General features: G+C 36.4%; 2 protein-coding genes across 3 annotated transcripts; both read left to right on the plus strand.

Annotated features, from left to right (window-relative positions):
- The first annotated feature begins 1,254 nt into the window (after positions 1–1,254).
- aadacl4 (arylacetamide deacetylase-like 4) lies at positions 1,255–7,327 on the plus strand. Its single transcript, XM_083535361.1, has 4 exons — positions 1,255–1,520; positions 5,279–5,504; positions 5,594–5,657; positions 6,256–7,327. Exons 1-4 carry the CDS (start codon positions 1,344–1,346, stop codon positions 7,031–7,033), a joined length of 1,245 nt encoding a protein of 414 aa, XP_083391487.1. The 5' UTR covers positions 1,255–1,343; the 3' UTR covers positions 7,034–7,327.
- Positions 7,328–8,751: 1,424 nt separating this feature from the next.
- cfap107 (cilia and flagella associated protein 107) lies at positions 8,752–15,611 on the plus strand. 2 transcript variants are annotated; one of them, XM_083535416.1, is made up of 4 exons: positions 8,752–8,935; positions 11,798–11,908; positions 12,938–13,112; positions 14,320–15,611. In XM_083535416.1, the coding sequence occupies exons 1-4, from the start codon at positions 8,825–8,827 to the stop codon at positions 14,556–14,558; spliced, it is 636 nt and encodes a 211-aa protein (XP_083391542.1). In that variant the 5' UTR covers positions 8,752–8,824; the 3' UTR covers positions 14,559–15,611. The 2 variants fall into 2 exon arrangements, with proteins under 2 accessions (XP_083391542.1, XP_083391543.1); XM_083535417.1 differs by having other exon boundaries at positions 15,521–15,611.
- The last annotated feature ends 2,031 nt before the right edge of the window (positions 15,612–17,642 follow it).

The following is a 17,642-nucleotide window of genomic DNA, read 5'->3' on the forward strand; positions in this document are numbered from 1 at the left end:
CGTTTCTGTTAACCTCCGAGCATCAGTAATAACACTGGCGCTCAATCTGGGGTGTACAGACATAATACAGTGATAAAAGAAAAACAACAACTTTACAACAAAAGCTTTACAAAATGTAAACATTCACATCTTGACATACACCATGTTTGATTCTTGTAATAATCTGTAAAATCCTTAATATATAGACTGTAGTAGAGGTGGTAGATTAGTGGTTAAGGCACTGGGCTTTGGATCTGAAAGTTGTTGACACTGCAGTCCTGGGCCCCTGAGCACGGCCCTTAAACCTGTAGCTGCTCAGTGTATGAATGAGTTAAATGTAAGTTGCTCTGAATAAGGGCATCTGCCAAATGCTATATATTTTATATATTGTGTATATATTTAATGTATACAGTACAGTACCGTATTAACATTTTACTTCATTTTATAATTAATAATATTTTTATTAATACATTTCATTATTTTCGACATAAAACTCCATTAAAACAAGTTTTTTGGTCATGTAGTTTTGGATTTTGTTTTCCCTCAATAATAAAAACATTGAAAAACCACATGTTGTGTTCACGTGTGTTACCTTTTACTAATATTTAAATTAGTTTGATGATCTGAAACATCAAATCTGACAAACATGCAAAAAAATAAGAAATCCGGACACTTCACACCACTGTACTGTATTATAACAGCAAACTGGGACTAAATGTGGAATTACTGTTTGCACCAGGTTGCACACATGCACTTTATGTGGCAAGGACACTTACTAATTCTTGGCCCTGTGTTTTTCTGTTTTTGTGATTGTTGTTTTGTTGTTTTATGTAGCATCAGGGTTCTGGAGGAACGTTGTTTCATTTCACTGTGTACTGCGTCAGATATATATGGTTGAAATGACAATAAAAGCTTCTTGACTTGACTTGACTTGACTTGACTTGACTTGACTTGACTTGGATGTTTCACAAGCAGATACCAATCCACAATGTGTCCACAAACTTTTGTCCATATCTTGTGTGAAAGATTTATAAGATATATATTTTTCACTCACATAACTTTTCAATGAATACTGTAAAAAAAACCTGCCATTTCATTCATTCGTAAAAGAGTCATAATCATAGTAAAAGGTTATAATATGTTATGTTGAGTTGAATTCTCGCAAAATGTAATTCAACACTAACACCAAAAAACATCCTCTGCAACAATCTGTTTTACCACAATTTTTTTTTTTCTACATGTTCTGCCCCAGGCAGGTCATTTGGAGGAGGTTCAGCTCCAGCATGATTACGCAAGACTCGAGTTAACATTGACACAGTGCTAGAAGACGGAAAGACGTGTTTAATCAACGGAACGTCTGAACCATGGACATCGGAACTGCTATTCTGATTATTGGTTTTGCTGCTTTGGCTGCTGCATTTTGCCTGTTGGTAATAGGAGTGGTGTTTGCTGAGCTTATGAACTCCGAAATTCCTCCTGGACTTGGTAATCGAGGAAAAATTCACCTTTTGCATGGCGTGACGGTGGGGATCGCAGTTCTGGTGAGTGTGAGTGTGAGTGTGAGAGAGACCTACGGTGGCCGAGAAGTGCAACACATTAACAAATCGGAAAACAAATTGACAAATTCGGAAAACAAAATAACAAATCTGAAAACAAAATAACAAATCTGAAAAAAAAAAACCAAATGCAAAAACAAATGAACAAATCCGAAAACAAAATAACAAATGCAAAAACAAATTAACAAGTGCAAAAACTAAATATCAAATCCAAAAACAAAATAATAAATCGACAAACCGGAAAAGGTAGGTACAGTTTGCGAATGGAACACCTGTCAAGACAAAAGTCATTCAAGATATACAGGAAGTAAAACAGTTTCTCCTTGTTTGCCAATGTTTACTGTTTTTTTCTTATATTTAACGGTGCACTAATCGGCAGAAAAATAGTAAACGTAGAACTTTACACATATACAAGAAACAAAGTTATAAGATTTCATACTTGCTGCATATCTTAAATGACAGGTGTCTCGTCCGATTTGTTCATTTGTTTTTCAATTTGTTATTTTGTTTTCCGATTTGTTAATGTGTTTTGCACTTCTCGGCCACCGTAGAGACCTTTTAAGTGTTATAATTAAATATTATTATTAGGGCTGTCAAAGAAAACGGCGCTATTATTATTATTATTATTATTATTATTATTATTATTATTATTATTATCATAATAATATAATCTAAATATATTATTATTAATATATTTATTATATTATTTTTTATTATATATCAATGGCGCTCCTTTTTTTAACGCGCGATTAATGCATTTCTGTTTGACCATTTTTTATTAAATATATAAATAAATAAATATAAAAGAGATGAAATAATAGACATACAAGCATCAATATTTGGCCATGGCCATGTTGATTAGAGTATTAAAAACTTGAAAAGTATTTGAATTTAAATTAATTCTAATGTACTAGAACACCATATATTTAATCATATAATTAAAAAAAGTGAAATATACTGTATATAATGCATACAATAAATATGTAGGCATAAATCAGTGGTACCGTAATCTGTCCCTGAGCTGTATAAATGTAACCTGACGCTTATCTTTAAGACCCTGTTTTGTATTTGTGCTCCAGGTCAAGTTATAGTATAACTCAGTGCTTGGTACAAAGTCCATCCAAGTGAACATGCTCTGCATAACAAAAGTTAAAGCAGGCTTGTATCTTCCCCCACCCAAAAAAAAAAAGCTTTGATGATTATTAATATTATTTCATCAAATATCAATTATGGAAATCACAATCTGCAAGCTTTTAAATAATAAAGTCGACCGCGTCGGCTGATGATATATAATCACAGAATCAAGGACAATGGAGAGAGTCAACCTGATTTATGTGTAAACACACTGAAACATTTCAAGGTCACAACCACAACCAGTCATTATTCTTCGATATGTTTCAGATTTATCAGCTAAAATCCACAGCAACGTGTGGAGGAATAAACAGTTTAATGGTTTCATACCCCTGAAATGACCTTGAATATTATAATAACATCTGTATGTCTCATTAAATATGCCATTGTCTATGAATAGGCATGGATATGCAAATACAAACACACCCATAAATGTCATCTGTGCTTCACCCCAAAGAAAGAAAATGATTCAATGCTAATCAACATGCCTAATTATGTTAAGTTTTGTAACAGCATTACAGATCTTCCATAATATACAATATGTTGTTAATATTTTCTTTATATACTCTTAATTAAATAGGCTAACTGGCTTGTTCGTATAGCCCTTGCACTGTCGATGTTACAGTAACTACAGTAACTAGTTAGGTAGTCTTTTGCATTCACTCATGCTGAGTAAAAGTTGGACTAGTGAATGTGAAAGGTTTGAAGAAGTTTGAAGATTTTTCATCACGGTTGCTAAAAAAGGCCCACATATGACTGTGATGGTCAGGTGTGTAGATACTTTTGGGCATATTAGTCACAAACAGTAATATATATTATCTTCAAGACAGAAGGGTCAATTTGCATTAGCTATTAGATAGCTAGCTAGCTGGATGAACAGACAGACAGACAGACAGACAGACAGACAGACAGACAGACAGACAGACAGACAGACAGACAGACAGATAAGAAATTAGTTCATTAGAGGGACAGCACATGTAGGACGTTTTGGAGACAAGGTGATTGAGATTGAGATGGTTTGGACATGTGTAGAGGAGGGACATGGGATATATCGGTAGGAGAATGCTGAGGATGGAGCCAACAGGAAGGAGGAAAAGAGGAAGACCAAGAAGGAGGTTTATGGATGTGGTGAGGGAAGACATGCAGGTAGTTGGTTTGAAAGAGTAAGATGTAGAGGACAGGGGGGTATGGAGACGTATGATCCACGGTGGCACCCCCTAACGGGAGCAGGCGAAAGAAGACAGACAGACAGACAGACAGACAGACAGACAGACAGACAGACAGACAGACAGACAGACAGACAGACAAATAGAGATAAATAGATAGAAATTTGTCATTGCATAGTACAGGTGCACCACAAGAAAATGCAGTTTAACAGTTAACAGGGAGGTGGTAGCTCAGTGGTTAAGGCTCAGAGTTACTGAACTGAGTGATAAGGGTTCACGCCCTGGTGTTGCCAAGTTGTCACTCGGTCAGGCAAGGCGCTTAACCCTCTGTGCGCCAGAACATGGTATCATGGTTGTCACTGTGCTCTGACCCCAACTAACATTAAAAAAAGCCCTTTATCTACCAGAAGTTCAAATAGTAGCATTGGGCAAACTGACAATTGCAGATAAATATGTAAATATATATACAACAAACAGGGCCGTTTCTGTCCTTTTTTGGCCTCACCCTAGGTGAGATTCCTATTGCCACCCCCACACCATACAAATCATTCACAACCTTCCATAAAAATGCACACATTTAATAATCATTGCAAAACTGACTTAATCCAAGTATGTGAACATATAATGTATATTAAACTTCAGCAGAAAAAAAAGCTAATATTTTGATTGGGTGAGGGCAGTGGCGCTGCAGGGGGCACTTACCGGCACCCCAGGTGGTTGCTCCCTAGGTGAACACCTAATTGGCCTATTCCTAGAAACCGTGCTGACAACAAATAAATATAAAGGCTCTGGGCAGTGAAAAATGTGCAGAAACTGTTAAGCAAGTATAATAAAAATGTTTTATATTAAATATAATATTTATAGGTGAAAAAAGATTATATACAGGATGTGTGAAATGCACAATATAGCATAAACAGCATACAGAGATGATAGAGTACAGAATGTACCGGTTGGAGATAAAATGCGTAATGATTACTGGCAGTAAAATCAGAAAAGCATTAGTGAGCCATCAGACTGATCATGTTGTAGTGCAGAGTTCAGAAGTATGATGGCTGTTGGATCATGAGAGTTCATAGATTTCTGCCTGATTACATTAATTTAGAATGAATTTTAATAAATTGTATGAAAGAGAGAAAAAAAAGAATACATACATACATACATGTTTTTGTTATATTTCTCATTTTAACATTATCGGCAAAATCCTCCGTTTAGCTCAGTGAGATCATTAGGAAATGTTACCGATAGCTGATATACTCTGTGGTTATAGTTGTTAATAGTGCAGGAGAATCAGGATTAAATTGACCAGAACTACCTGTGTGTTCAAAATCTAAAAGCAAAGCTTCCAGCCAATCACAATCGAGTATTCAGGCAGACTTTGTTATGACTATATATTGTATATTGTATATAAATAGGAAACTTTCTTTCCTTTGATGAATCTTGCCTCAGGGTCGTATCCTGGAGCGCCTGGGTTTATGCGAGCAGTTGTGTTTTACTCGATGGTGTACGGATCGCCTTGCTGGCCGTAAAACACCTCCTCCTGCTGGTCTCCGCATTAAAGACTCGACCTTTGCTGGAGTACCCGTGAGAATCTACGAGCCCACGGCTTTGTCAGAGCACAAACGGCGAGGACTCGTTTATTTCCATGGAGGAGGATGGGTCCTTGGTAGCATCGGTGAGATGTACAGCTTGCTTGTTGATGGACTGTGTGTTTGTTGGTTTGTTCTGACTGAATGATCAGCACCTTTGTATCATGTTGTTTAGACATGTATGACAGAGTCTGCCAGCACATCGCAAAAGAAAGCGAGACCGTAGTCGTGTCTGTGGGGTAAGAAACGTAAAATGTCTCCATTACAAAAAGATTTTCCATTTCCATTTTCCATTGATACTCCAAAAATATATTTTTATTGAAATTACAAATTGTAATAAATAAAAAAGATTTAGCCTTTTTTATTAAATATTATTTTGCATATTTGTTTTCTAAAGTTTGATCATTTTAATAATACATTTATTATTGTATAAATGTTTTTTTTTTTTTAAGGACTTCGTTCTATATAATGTTCTATGTAAAATATAATGACGTTTTAATAACCAATAGTTCTAAAAATAAATATATTTTTATTTTTATTTAATTTAAAAAATATAGTAAATTAACACAATTATTTATACATTTTTAACAATTTTTAAATGTCATTTTTGCATGCTATAATATAATTTTTTTTTTTTTTTTTTTATGATAATTTTTTTCCAATGCAACAAATAATTTTGATTAATTCGATTAAAATGTAGTTTATACCTGACATTTTTATGGTTAATATTCAGTAATTATATTTTTTGGAATTTCTGCTCTGAAGTTACTTTTACAATGATTTATTCATTCATTATAAAAGTATAATAAAACATTGTGTTGTTTGTTATCCTGACAGTTACAGACTCGCTCCTGAACACCGGTATCCTGCTGGCCTGGATGATTGTGAGCTTGCTACGCATCATTTCCTGTCTGTGGCGGCTGAGTTCAACGTGGACCCGCACAGAGTGGCATTGGGAGGAGACAGTGCAGGCGGTAATTTGGCAGCTGCTCTCAGCCAGAGGCTGGCCGTGATCCCGGATAGGCATCTGCCATCACCCTGTGGCCTTGTCCTCATCTACCCTGTTCTGCAGATGGCCGACTTTAACCTGCCCTCTTATCTGCAGAACCAAGCTGTGCCTGTATTGTTCCGCACCCGTATGGTCTTCTACTACCTCCAGTACCTAAACGGTGACATGTCTGTGAGCCAGGATGTGCTCGAGGGCAGACATGTTCCCGCTGAGCTAAAACTACACTACAGCAAGTGGCTCGACCCCTCGAACCTCCCACGTGAATTCCAAGACGGCGCCCAAAAGCGAGTGATGACGGCCCATGATGGTGAAGTGTATCACATAGTTAAAGGTGGTCTCGAGCCAGGAATGTCACCTTTGCTGGCTGAGGATGACGTGCTCCGCCGCACGCCGCCCACTTTTATCCTGACCTGCCAGTACGACGTACTGAGGGATGAGGGGATCCTGTACAGAAAGAGACTGCAGGATCTGGGGGTTAAGGTCACTTGGTGTAACATCCCTGATGGCTTTCATGGCATTCTCAGCTTCTTCAGAAAAAAATGGCTGAGCATCCCTGCTGGTGTGAGGGCCATGGAAAATGTTGTCAGCTACATCAAGACTCTCTGAGGACTTTTCCCTGAACCTGATGAGATTTTCAAGTCATTTCTAGCACAAAGGCGAGCTAAAAGACACAATTGTTAGTCGAAGTTTATATATAAAGGATGTCTAAGTTGTTGTAATAATTGTTTGTACAAAACATCATTTTGCTGGATTTTTCGAAACTCATAGTGGTTTTAGAGGTCAAAGTTTACAATCCGATTATTGTACAAGAACATCTTTCGTATAAAGAACATCGCCACATTATAAACCAAAGCCGCCTGTCGTTATTCAAAGTAATAAATGGTCCATCCATGTATAAAAGATGAGTTTCTTCTGTCTATGCTGCGATAACAGAACAGGTCTCCTTGAGACTTGTTTACGGCCTGTCGGAACTCCTGCTTTAATCTGATGAAGTATTTGGGAAATCGTAAACCAAATACTTCCTCTTCTTCTTCTTGTTTTGGCTGCTCCCGGTAGGGTTTGCCACAGCGGATCATCCATCTCTTCTATCACAAACACACTCCTGCCACGTTTCTCCACCCACTTCACCCTGCCTGCACTCTTTTCTGTGATTTGTAAACCAAGTACTGGTCCCGTGATAAAAATCACGTTTCAACAAAACAAAAAATAAAAAAATAAAGTGATATCATAGTTTCAGGACAAAAGACTTAAAATGAAATAAATAAATAATATTTTGCCACTGAACAAATAGATTGATGAAGCTCTGCATAATTCATTCTTTTAGAGATGGAGCTTTGAGGGGAAATGAAAATTCATAAAAGAAAGCATGAAAGTGTGTTAATTAATGGACTTCAGTAGCTGCCCTTAGACCACCACTGTGAGTATTTTTTTATTTTTTTTTTTTACCAAACTCGTCAATCCTTGTTTCCTTGAATGTGCTAATCACTTGTAGGAGGCTAAAAATGCTTTAGTTCTTTTTTATAAATAATTCAAAGGACAATTATGTGTATATGATAAACTATGAAGCAGCCATTCTGGTGAAAAAAAGGGAAAAATGAAGCGAATTCAAAACGTGCAAGATTGTACTGTGCATGCAAAAGTGTGTTAGGACAAAATGGCCAACAAAAAGTTTGAATAAAGGTGCAAAACACACACACACGCACACACACACACACACACACACACACACACACACACACACACACACACACACACACACACACACACACACACACACACACACACACACACACACACACACCAACCACACATAACATTATGCCCAAAAAAGGGGACCAACACAATATTAGGCAAATGGTGTCATGGACGAAAGGTAAAAATAATGTTATTCCTAAACGGTGTGTGTGTGTGTGTGTGTGTGTGTGTGTGTGTGTGTGTGTGTGTGTGTGCGTGTGTGTGTGTGTATATATATATATATATATATATATATATATATATATATATATATATATATATATTACTTTAAAGTAAAAAAAAAATACTTTAAAGTAATTTTTAAAGAATATAGTAATAAAGTCAACATCCTCTGTATATATGTATGCATAATTTATTTTATACATTTTAGCATATTGGCAATTTCTGATTTTTTCCCCCCACAGATGTTGTCTCCTTATCGAATTATCTACTTCTTCTGCCTTGGAGGCAAAGCTAAATTCAAATTAAAATTCCTCATGAGGAATCTGAGCTTCTTTCCTAATGAGTGTTTACTGCTTCTATAGTAACAGATCCTCCTCATGCTGTGACAGCGAAACAGTGGAGTTGCTATCAATTCTCTCCTCACTTCGAATGTAAACGTGCCGGAGGTTCTGTTGCACGAGGACACGTTGAAGGTGCATTATGCAGGAAAAGGATGTCACGTATGATAAATGGAAGCAGCCGGGCTGGAGGATTGAGCAGCAATACTCCAACAAAGTGCTCGTAGGCAACTGGGCCGAAGAAAGACTGCAGGTATCACTTTACACCTGCTGTCTCGCGCTTTTAGAAACACAGAACAGACTTTAGTAATAAAATGTTATTTAGGAACGAGCAAGGGCTGTAACTATGAATTCAGCTTTGCAACTTTTATGGGAACATGAATTAAAAAATTTTAAGAATCGTCATATATTATAAATTATTCTACATGTACAAGCTAAATTTCCATTAATAGTCATAATATGACAATAATACTTATTTAACTCCATTGTTAGCTTGCATTGTACCTAGTATATAGAAAATTAGTTGATAATAAATTATAATATAATATTTATCTGTACTCCTTATTGAAAGAATATGTATAAAATTAAACACATTTGTCATTAGAAACAGCACATATTCAAGTTTAAAAAGAGCAAAACTACATCACTTTAAAACTCATCATATATTTGCTTTAACAGGCAGAACAAGAAGCACAAACATTTATCTACATTCATGACCTTGTACGTATGATGAAACAAGGTTATAATCACTGTAAATGAACTGTTGCTCTGAATGATGAAGTGCTTTCCACTTACTTAATACTTGTGATTCTCAACACTTGAATTATTCAAGAAATATATATTTTAACATCCATTTTCTATTGGGGTCCAGAAGCCAAGGCAAAGAAGCCAGAGTTATAATAATTTCTCTGTTATATCTGCATGACGACTTTTCTGCTCTGTTCGTACTTGTCCTGGTTTGATTTGTAGCCCGTTCTTGGGAATAACAATGTTAAGTGTTTTGGTTGTATATTCGTTTTGACTAGCTGCCACTTCCACAAGATATTTATTCATTTATACCATAGTCAGACTACATTGTGATTGGCTGGAAGGTGTGAAAGCAGAAATTGAACACACATATTGTTCCAGCCAGTTGAATCCCCTTATATTACAGCTGCAACCATAGTAACATAGAGTTCCAGTTACATACACAATGAGGCAGCCATTATAACGAGTTCCTGATAACCTTCCTAATGTACTGCAAACATCAATGACAGGTTTAACTCTTCAAAGTGACCAAGGTATAAATGGAATAATAAACGGCTAGGTGTATGTTACGAGATTTTAACACATTCAACCCCCCCTGTTCATGGTGTGTGGCCATTATCTGTGTAATAATACGCTGTGGATTATCACTTACATATAACTTTACTATAAGCCTGTATGCTTATAGTGTACTTCATAAAATCAAAACTTTGCTTTCTGTTCAATTCCAACCTAAACTTCAGACAAGATAGAAAAATGAAAAGGTGTCACATATAATTTACAGCACAGTGAAATTCTTCCTTCGTATACCCCGGCGATGAGAGGAGCTGGGGTCCGAGCACAGGTTCAGCCATTATACAGCACGCCTGGAGCACTGAGGGTTAAGAGCCTTGTTTAGGGGCCCCAAGAGTGGCAGCTTGGCAATACCTGGACTAGACCAAATCAAAGACTATGATCACACTCTTGATGTCACTCAAATGAGGATGGGTTCCCCGTTTGAGTCTGGTTCCTCTCAAGGCAGCAACCTAGAGATTTAACCACTGAGCTACCACTGGCCTCTTTTTTTGCAAAGGAGCGTCCTGATTGGTAATTAAAGCACATCAAAATGAGATAAAACTAATGATATAAAATGTTTTCATTCTGTTCTCAGAATGTACACTATGGAAAAGATTTGGTGCTAGAGCAAAAAGTTATTACACCATGTGAAAAAATTTCACTGTATTAATTTTCTTTACTGACATACATTAATGTTACATACTAAAAAATCCTTACTTTACAAAAAATTATGTAACAGAATTAAAAGCTGCTTTCGGGCCAGAAGAAAACTCCCTGTCACACTGCATTCCGCATTCATCAGCATGTTGCAGTGGAACTGCTCTGAAATTCAATCCCTGTCCAATCACATAGCTCTGATAGGTGGAGTAGAAGAAATTCTTGCTTGATTGCTTTTTAATATTTACGCAGTGGCAAAAAGAATTCTGCTTCTTAAACACAATACATACAGTAGGTGAGATTGCACGCGTTGCACAATGCTGATTATTTTGTGATTACAATTTCCTTTGAGTCCACAGCGTGTATTGAGTGTATTAATGTCTCCAGATTGCTGAACCATGAAATGAAATCAATAGATTTCACATCCAACTCATATAAACACAATTAGTACAAATGTAGTGAGTAAATAAGCAAATTAGAGACAATGCTTGAACTTTTAGTATCAATAAGCATTAACACTATTTCTAAAGCAGGAACATTTGATCAAAATCTTCATTTATTTTAAATGGCTGTTAAAAGTGTCGCTTTTAAAAAAAGAAAAAAAAGTGGCTTGTTTACGCAAAGGATTTCATTTATCACGTTCTAGTTTTCTCACTTTTAATTAAAATGGTTAAAAAAATGATGTACTATGAAGTTTCACTAGGAAGTCGAAATTTTTTTTTACAAAAAGGAAGTTTTCACTTCCTGATCACGTGCACTTTAATTTGCACTCAGTCCCAGTTAGCGAACGCCCACTGTGCTTGCAAACTGTTTCTCTGTGATTCAAACAGTGATAGGGCAAGTTTTTTCTTTTTTCTTTTTTCTCTGGCAAGGCTCGAGATCTTTGCAAGTTATTAGAGGTGTGCGATCAAGCTGACTCAGCACTGTCAGGGTGTTTAAACAGAAGATAAATAGCACTCGCCTTGGCCTCCTGTTTGTCCGGCTGGAAGAAAAAGATGTGCTGCGAAAACGTCAGCGATCGATACGCCTGCTGATCGTGCATTTCGATTGCTGAGTGCTGCCATCGGGCCATTATTTTAAACCCTTTTACACTTGGCAAATTTTCTGTCTGCTTTATGCCTTCTCTGTCTGTGTTTCTCTGTGTGTGTTTCTGTGACAGTTCTCCCAGGAGCGTAAGACAGCAAACAGCAGCAATCGGCTGGACTTCAGGCCTCAGAATGATCTCAGGCCGGATGTGATCGTAAGACGGATGGCGCTGCGAAGATCTGAGGTTTGAGTCAAGTGACAAAAATTTACACAATCATTTATTTCTGTAAATCTGCTTTGTGCATTGTTCAAAGCGCTATACAAAAACAACTGAATTCAATTAAATTTGACAAAAAAACACACAAGGATGATGTAAAGTATATGTAATTGGTCATAATGCCACATGCATTATTGGACGAGACACCTGTCAGTCAAGATATACAGGTGAATGACAGGTGTCTCGTCCAATGATCTGTAAGTTTCCATTCACAAACTATACCTACCTTTTTCGGTTTGTCAGGCTTGTCGTTGTGTTTTTTGGATTTGTTAATGTGTTTCGTGCAACGATTCAGACAAACCGGAAAAGGTAGGTATAGTTTGTGAATGGAAACTTACAGATCATTGGACGAGACACCTGTCATTCACCTGTATATCTTGACTGACAGGTGTCTCGTCCAATGATCTGTAAGTTTACGTTCACAAACTATACCTACCTTTTCCGGTTTGTCTGGCTTGTCGTTGTGTTTTTTGGATTTGTTAATGTGTTTTTAAATTTGTTAATTTGTTTTTGGATTTGTTAATTTGTTTTCGGATTTGTTAATGTGCTTTGCACTTCTCGGCCACCTTATAATACAGACAGCAACATAAACTATTCCTAACCAGAAAGTGATATTACATTTATGAACATAAACACAGCATAAAACTAACATAGTGTGAGTTTAGCACTACTTCTAAATCACATATGTACCATTAGCTGGTATAATGTTTGGTCACTTGGCACGTCACGTGCTAATGCACACTGCTTATGTTTAATAATAAATATTAGAAAATACATTGATGAAACCCCTGTATGATTCAGCTAAAGATTTAGGAGGAGCATGTCCTGTTACATACATACTGATTTTATATATATATTATCTATAAAACATGGAAGATTATACTTAAGGAAATATTCTGTCAAAGAGATAGGGATCACAAAACAAGCATCACAAAACAGAAAATATATATATATGTAGGAATAAAAAAAAATTCCTATTGTGTTTGTATCATCCAGGGTCTTCCCAGCAGACGCCTGTTCTCCCATCATAACACACCACCTTCCCATTACCTGGTCACTCTGTATGACGAGTCTTACGGCCAACGTAGCTCCTCTGGCCTTCCCAAGCTCCAACCTTGGAACACCGACAAGAAGGCTTGGGTCCCTGAAAAGTCGGACCATCCGCTTCATGGTAATAAAACTTGGATTTTGTTCACGACTGTGTACACCATGGGTATGAGTTTAGTAAATATCTGACTTTTTAGGCACTTATATCCAACACAATACAACATTATAAAAAATAGTGTAATCTTTAAGGGTGAAACATATCACTCCATGAGTCATGTTAACTCCATGAGAATATCAACTCTATGATGTAATGTCAGCTTTATGAAGAGTCGTGTCTCTCTGACGAGTCGTCATTTTATGATGAGCCAAGTCAATTCTATGAGGATTATGTCAACTGTAATGACTATATGATAATTAATGCTATCTCGATGATGAGTCATGTCCTTCAATGATAAGTTTTGCCAACTCTGTGATAATTCATATCAGCCCTATGATGAGTCATGTCACCTGTGTTATTACTAATCATGTCAACTCTATGATGAAAGTCACTATATGATGAGTCCCGTAAACAATATGATGAGTCATGTCAACTCTATGATGGATGTCACTATAATGAGCCATGTCAACTCTTGCATTCATGTCAACTTTAAGTCGTCATTTTAAGAGTCATGTCCCTCTTTAATGACTCTATCTGATATCAACTCTATCATGTCTCATCAACTCTATAATGAGTCATGTCAACTCTATAATGAGTCATGTCAACTCTATAATGAGTCATGTCAACTCTATCATAAGTAGTTAATAAAAAAAACGACCATTCTTCAAATCAGTCATATATTACACAATATACACAATAATACATAGAGTCTACTTATGTCATATCTGGAATTACAAGTAGTTTCTCAAAGATATAAAGTTTGGCCATTTAGACTTGACATAATGCCTAATAACCTCCTGAGTATATCTGTGTACAGTATGCATCAGCAGAGTCAATGCATTGCTCGTAATTATGTTTTAGACAAAATCTTATACTGTACAAATACTCTGAAGTAGACCATTTGGTTAGTTTTGGTTAGACTTTTTTTGATAAGTCATGAAATTTGTCCTATCGTCACTTGCAGCTACGTGTTCAGTGTTTTGACACAAGTAGCAGTAGTTAAAAGTTATGAGAGAGAATACGCTCCAAATCTGTCAGCGGCCTAATTAATGACTGCAGTACAGAACAGCTGAGTCCTGAGTCTTGCTCTCTTGCTTCCTATTCCCTCTTTCTGCTTCAAACACAAACACACACACACACACACACACACACACACACACACACATATTCCCAGGCCCGCCGACGAACTACGGCCTGACAAAGCTTTGGCGAGCACAGCTGGAGAAGCAGCAGGCGAGGTCGCACATGCTCAGTACGTACCGAGCGGCGTATCCAGTGCACCCCATAGATGCATTCTGTCAGCCTCGGCATGCCAGAGTGCCACGCCTGACCTCCATCGGAAAGAATGACCTGGAAACAATCCACATGCCAGAAAAAGCTGCAAGAGCAATGTCACCCCTGCCATGTGTTTAATCCACATCAATCATATTTATTAGTGAAAAAAAATGCACATTAGCATATTCTTAATTCTCAATAGCATCATATTTGTATTTTAACTAAACAAGATATTGTAAATATTGTCCATGATGTTATTCATATGTACAATTTCTGGGATACAGAAATTTGAAGAATTTCTAGACTACATTTGAGCCATTAATAAGCATAGTGGAACTTGAATACCTTATGTTCACATCCTGAAGTGTTTTGTGTTTTCTTAAAGCACAGAATGAATAACAACTTTTCACATGACACATTTTACCCATTTACTTTAATGTTTAATACTCTTAATACACTTTACTTCCTGTCACTATTTCTGTTATAGTATCGATGAACAGTATTGTCTTGTTACCAAACAACCACAAAGTTCTCTGTCTTGAAGACATCCCTGTGGCGGAAAAATCCCTGACACTGCAGAGTCTCGGAGAAATCGCCTTCATGTGAAGGATTTTATCGTAGTTAGTATTGGTCCATCTATTGGATTGGTTGAACAGCATTTCAAGATTTCCTTATATTCCCTATAACTGCAATAGGATGTTTCACTGTTCATCACTCTCTGTCTGTGAAGCCTGTCTGTGCTTCTCATGTAACATTTTTATTCCTTGTTCGAAACAATTACCACAGTAGTCCTACAGACATCATTAGTAAGCGATTCTTGTCATAGTTCAGATTTTTGGTGTTAAAAGATGAAAGTTTGGCAGATGAGAATGAAATAAAAGGAGAAATGCTAATTTCATAAGTACCTTTTTAACAATAGGAGCTAGTGATCCACCTAGACAACATTATATACACAGTGAATGTGGCTCCTCCAGGGTTTATTTCTTCTACTGGAACAAAAAATTTATCGAACCCTAACCCAAAATCCTTTGTCCATATTGTGTCTGAAATTTGACCCAACCCCAACCCTAACCCTATTTTTATGTTTTCGAATTACACAGAATTGTGTAAAAGCAGTACAACGCTGGCGATCTAATATCTAATAATAAACCAATTTTTGCAATGTGATCTACCAAATAAAAATGTATAATCAAGCAACATGACTTCTGGCTTATGAATACAGCTGAAATACAGCACTGCAGAGTTTCAACCCTCTTGCCCTATTAATAATAATAACAATAATGATAATAATAATAATACATTTTATTTAAAGGCACCCTTTAAAATACTCACTGTACAGTAGTGTGAAATCATAAAATCAAACAACAAACAACTATTTTACTGTTCAAATTGATCAGAATCTGAACAGATGAGTTTTGAGGGATAAATTAAAAGTCGTCAGACGATCAAAATCTCGTATTGATTTTTGAAGAGAATTTCAGAGATGAGGAGCAGCCCAGCTAAATGCCCTAAACCCCATAGTGACTAAATGGAAAGAAGCTACAGTGAGGGAAACAGATGAGGAAGATCTGGGAGTGCGCTTTTAGGTGTAGGTATGAAGCATGTCAGAGACGTATGAAGGTGCAAGATTATGAAAGTAAAAAGCAGAATCTTGTACCCTATTCGAAATTTGACAGAAAGCCAGTGTAGCTGATAAAGAAAAGGGGACATTTGCTCGATAGAGGAGGTTCTAGTAGTTATATGAGCAGATAAGTTCTGGACCAATTAAAGTTTATAAAGGAGTTTGTAAGGTAACCCAAACAGAAGAAAGTTTTAGTCAATTTGTGAGGTAACTAGAGCATGTAGAAGAACAGCTGTGTAATTGGATGTGAGGAACGGACAAAGATGGCTGATGTTCCAAAGATGGAAGTATGCAGACCGAGTAATATTGTTCAACTGCTTTTCAAAACAATGTACTATCAAGGACAACCCTCGTATTCTAATACAACCCTTACAACCCTCCTTTTTTTTTAGCATTTTTATTTATTAGATAGCTTATTAATATTTATAACACCTGTATATTATTAAGCTTAAATTACATTGAATGTACACCATAGAAAACAAATGTCCATACAAGAGCCCACAAGCAAAAGTTGGACCTGGGTGACCTTTGATTTTGGCCCACTGGGCCAAATCTTCAGAAAAATCTTTTGTATTTATTTTTTAAGCAGCAAACCTTTGGCAGTACCTACCTCTGTGAACAGACTTTCAGTCTGACGAACTTGAACAAGTGCAAACTGACTCACTTTCACAATAATATCTTGACTTGTAAGTAAATTAGCTGTGGCCCAAGTTTGAAGAAAAAACAAGATACCATAATAAGAAACAGCTTCATATTTCTCATAAGAGGTCACTGACATTACAGGCATATGGCTCTATTGCTTTTATAGCTTAAATAGCTCTATTGTGCAATATCAATTTTTTTGCCCATGTCGGTCAGTTAAGATTGATTTTTGGTCCTTCATAGGAAACAGTTTGGGCATCTCTGCCAATAGATACCATTAATAAGGTGATACTAATGAAATGCATTATATAAGTATTAGTATATGCCTGTCATTAGTCTCACAATCCAAACCATATTAGACTTGACTTGACTTGACTTGATATTTATTTATATTTTATATCATACTTTCCTCTTTACTGGGCATCTCCAATGCGTCATATTATATTTATGCTGGTTTGTGCCACAAAAATGTTTTTCTAATGTTTATTTCTTTCACATTTTATGTTTATCGATGTCTCTATATCCCAGCAACAGTAAAATCACAGCCTTATTTGTTTGTCAGGATTATGCAAAGAGCTGCAAGACTACATCTCCCATCAGCCCCTGCATGTCTCATGACCTAGTCGCATATCACTGATTACTCACACTTGCTTCTTGTCACCTTTGATTAGCACCTAGTATTTAAGACACCTTGCACCACTTGTTTCAAGTGTGTCTTCCATGGTTAATATTTCTAGATGGTTCCATGTGTTGAATTTTATGGTCCTGTGTTTTCTGTTTGTTGGTGTTCATTTTGTCTGCACTTTAATAAATACATTTGCACCTGCATTATGTGACACTAAAGCATTTTTCTAGCATTGTTTTGAATAACTGTTAAAAAAAAGACAGAAGAAATTGAATAAAATTGTAAGAAATTGAATCAAGAAATGTACCTTATGATGAAATGTGTAAAACAAAAT

Source organism: Silurus aristotelis (genome assembly GCF_946808225.1).
Source record: "Silurus aristotelis genome assembly, chromosome: 29".
NCBI lineage: Eukaryota > Metazoa > Chordata > Actinopteri > Siluriformes > Siluridae > Silurus > Silurus aristotelis.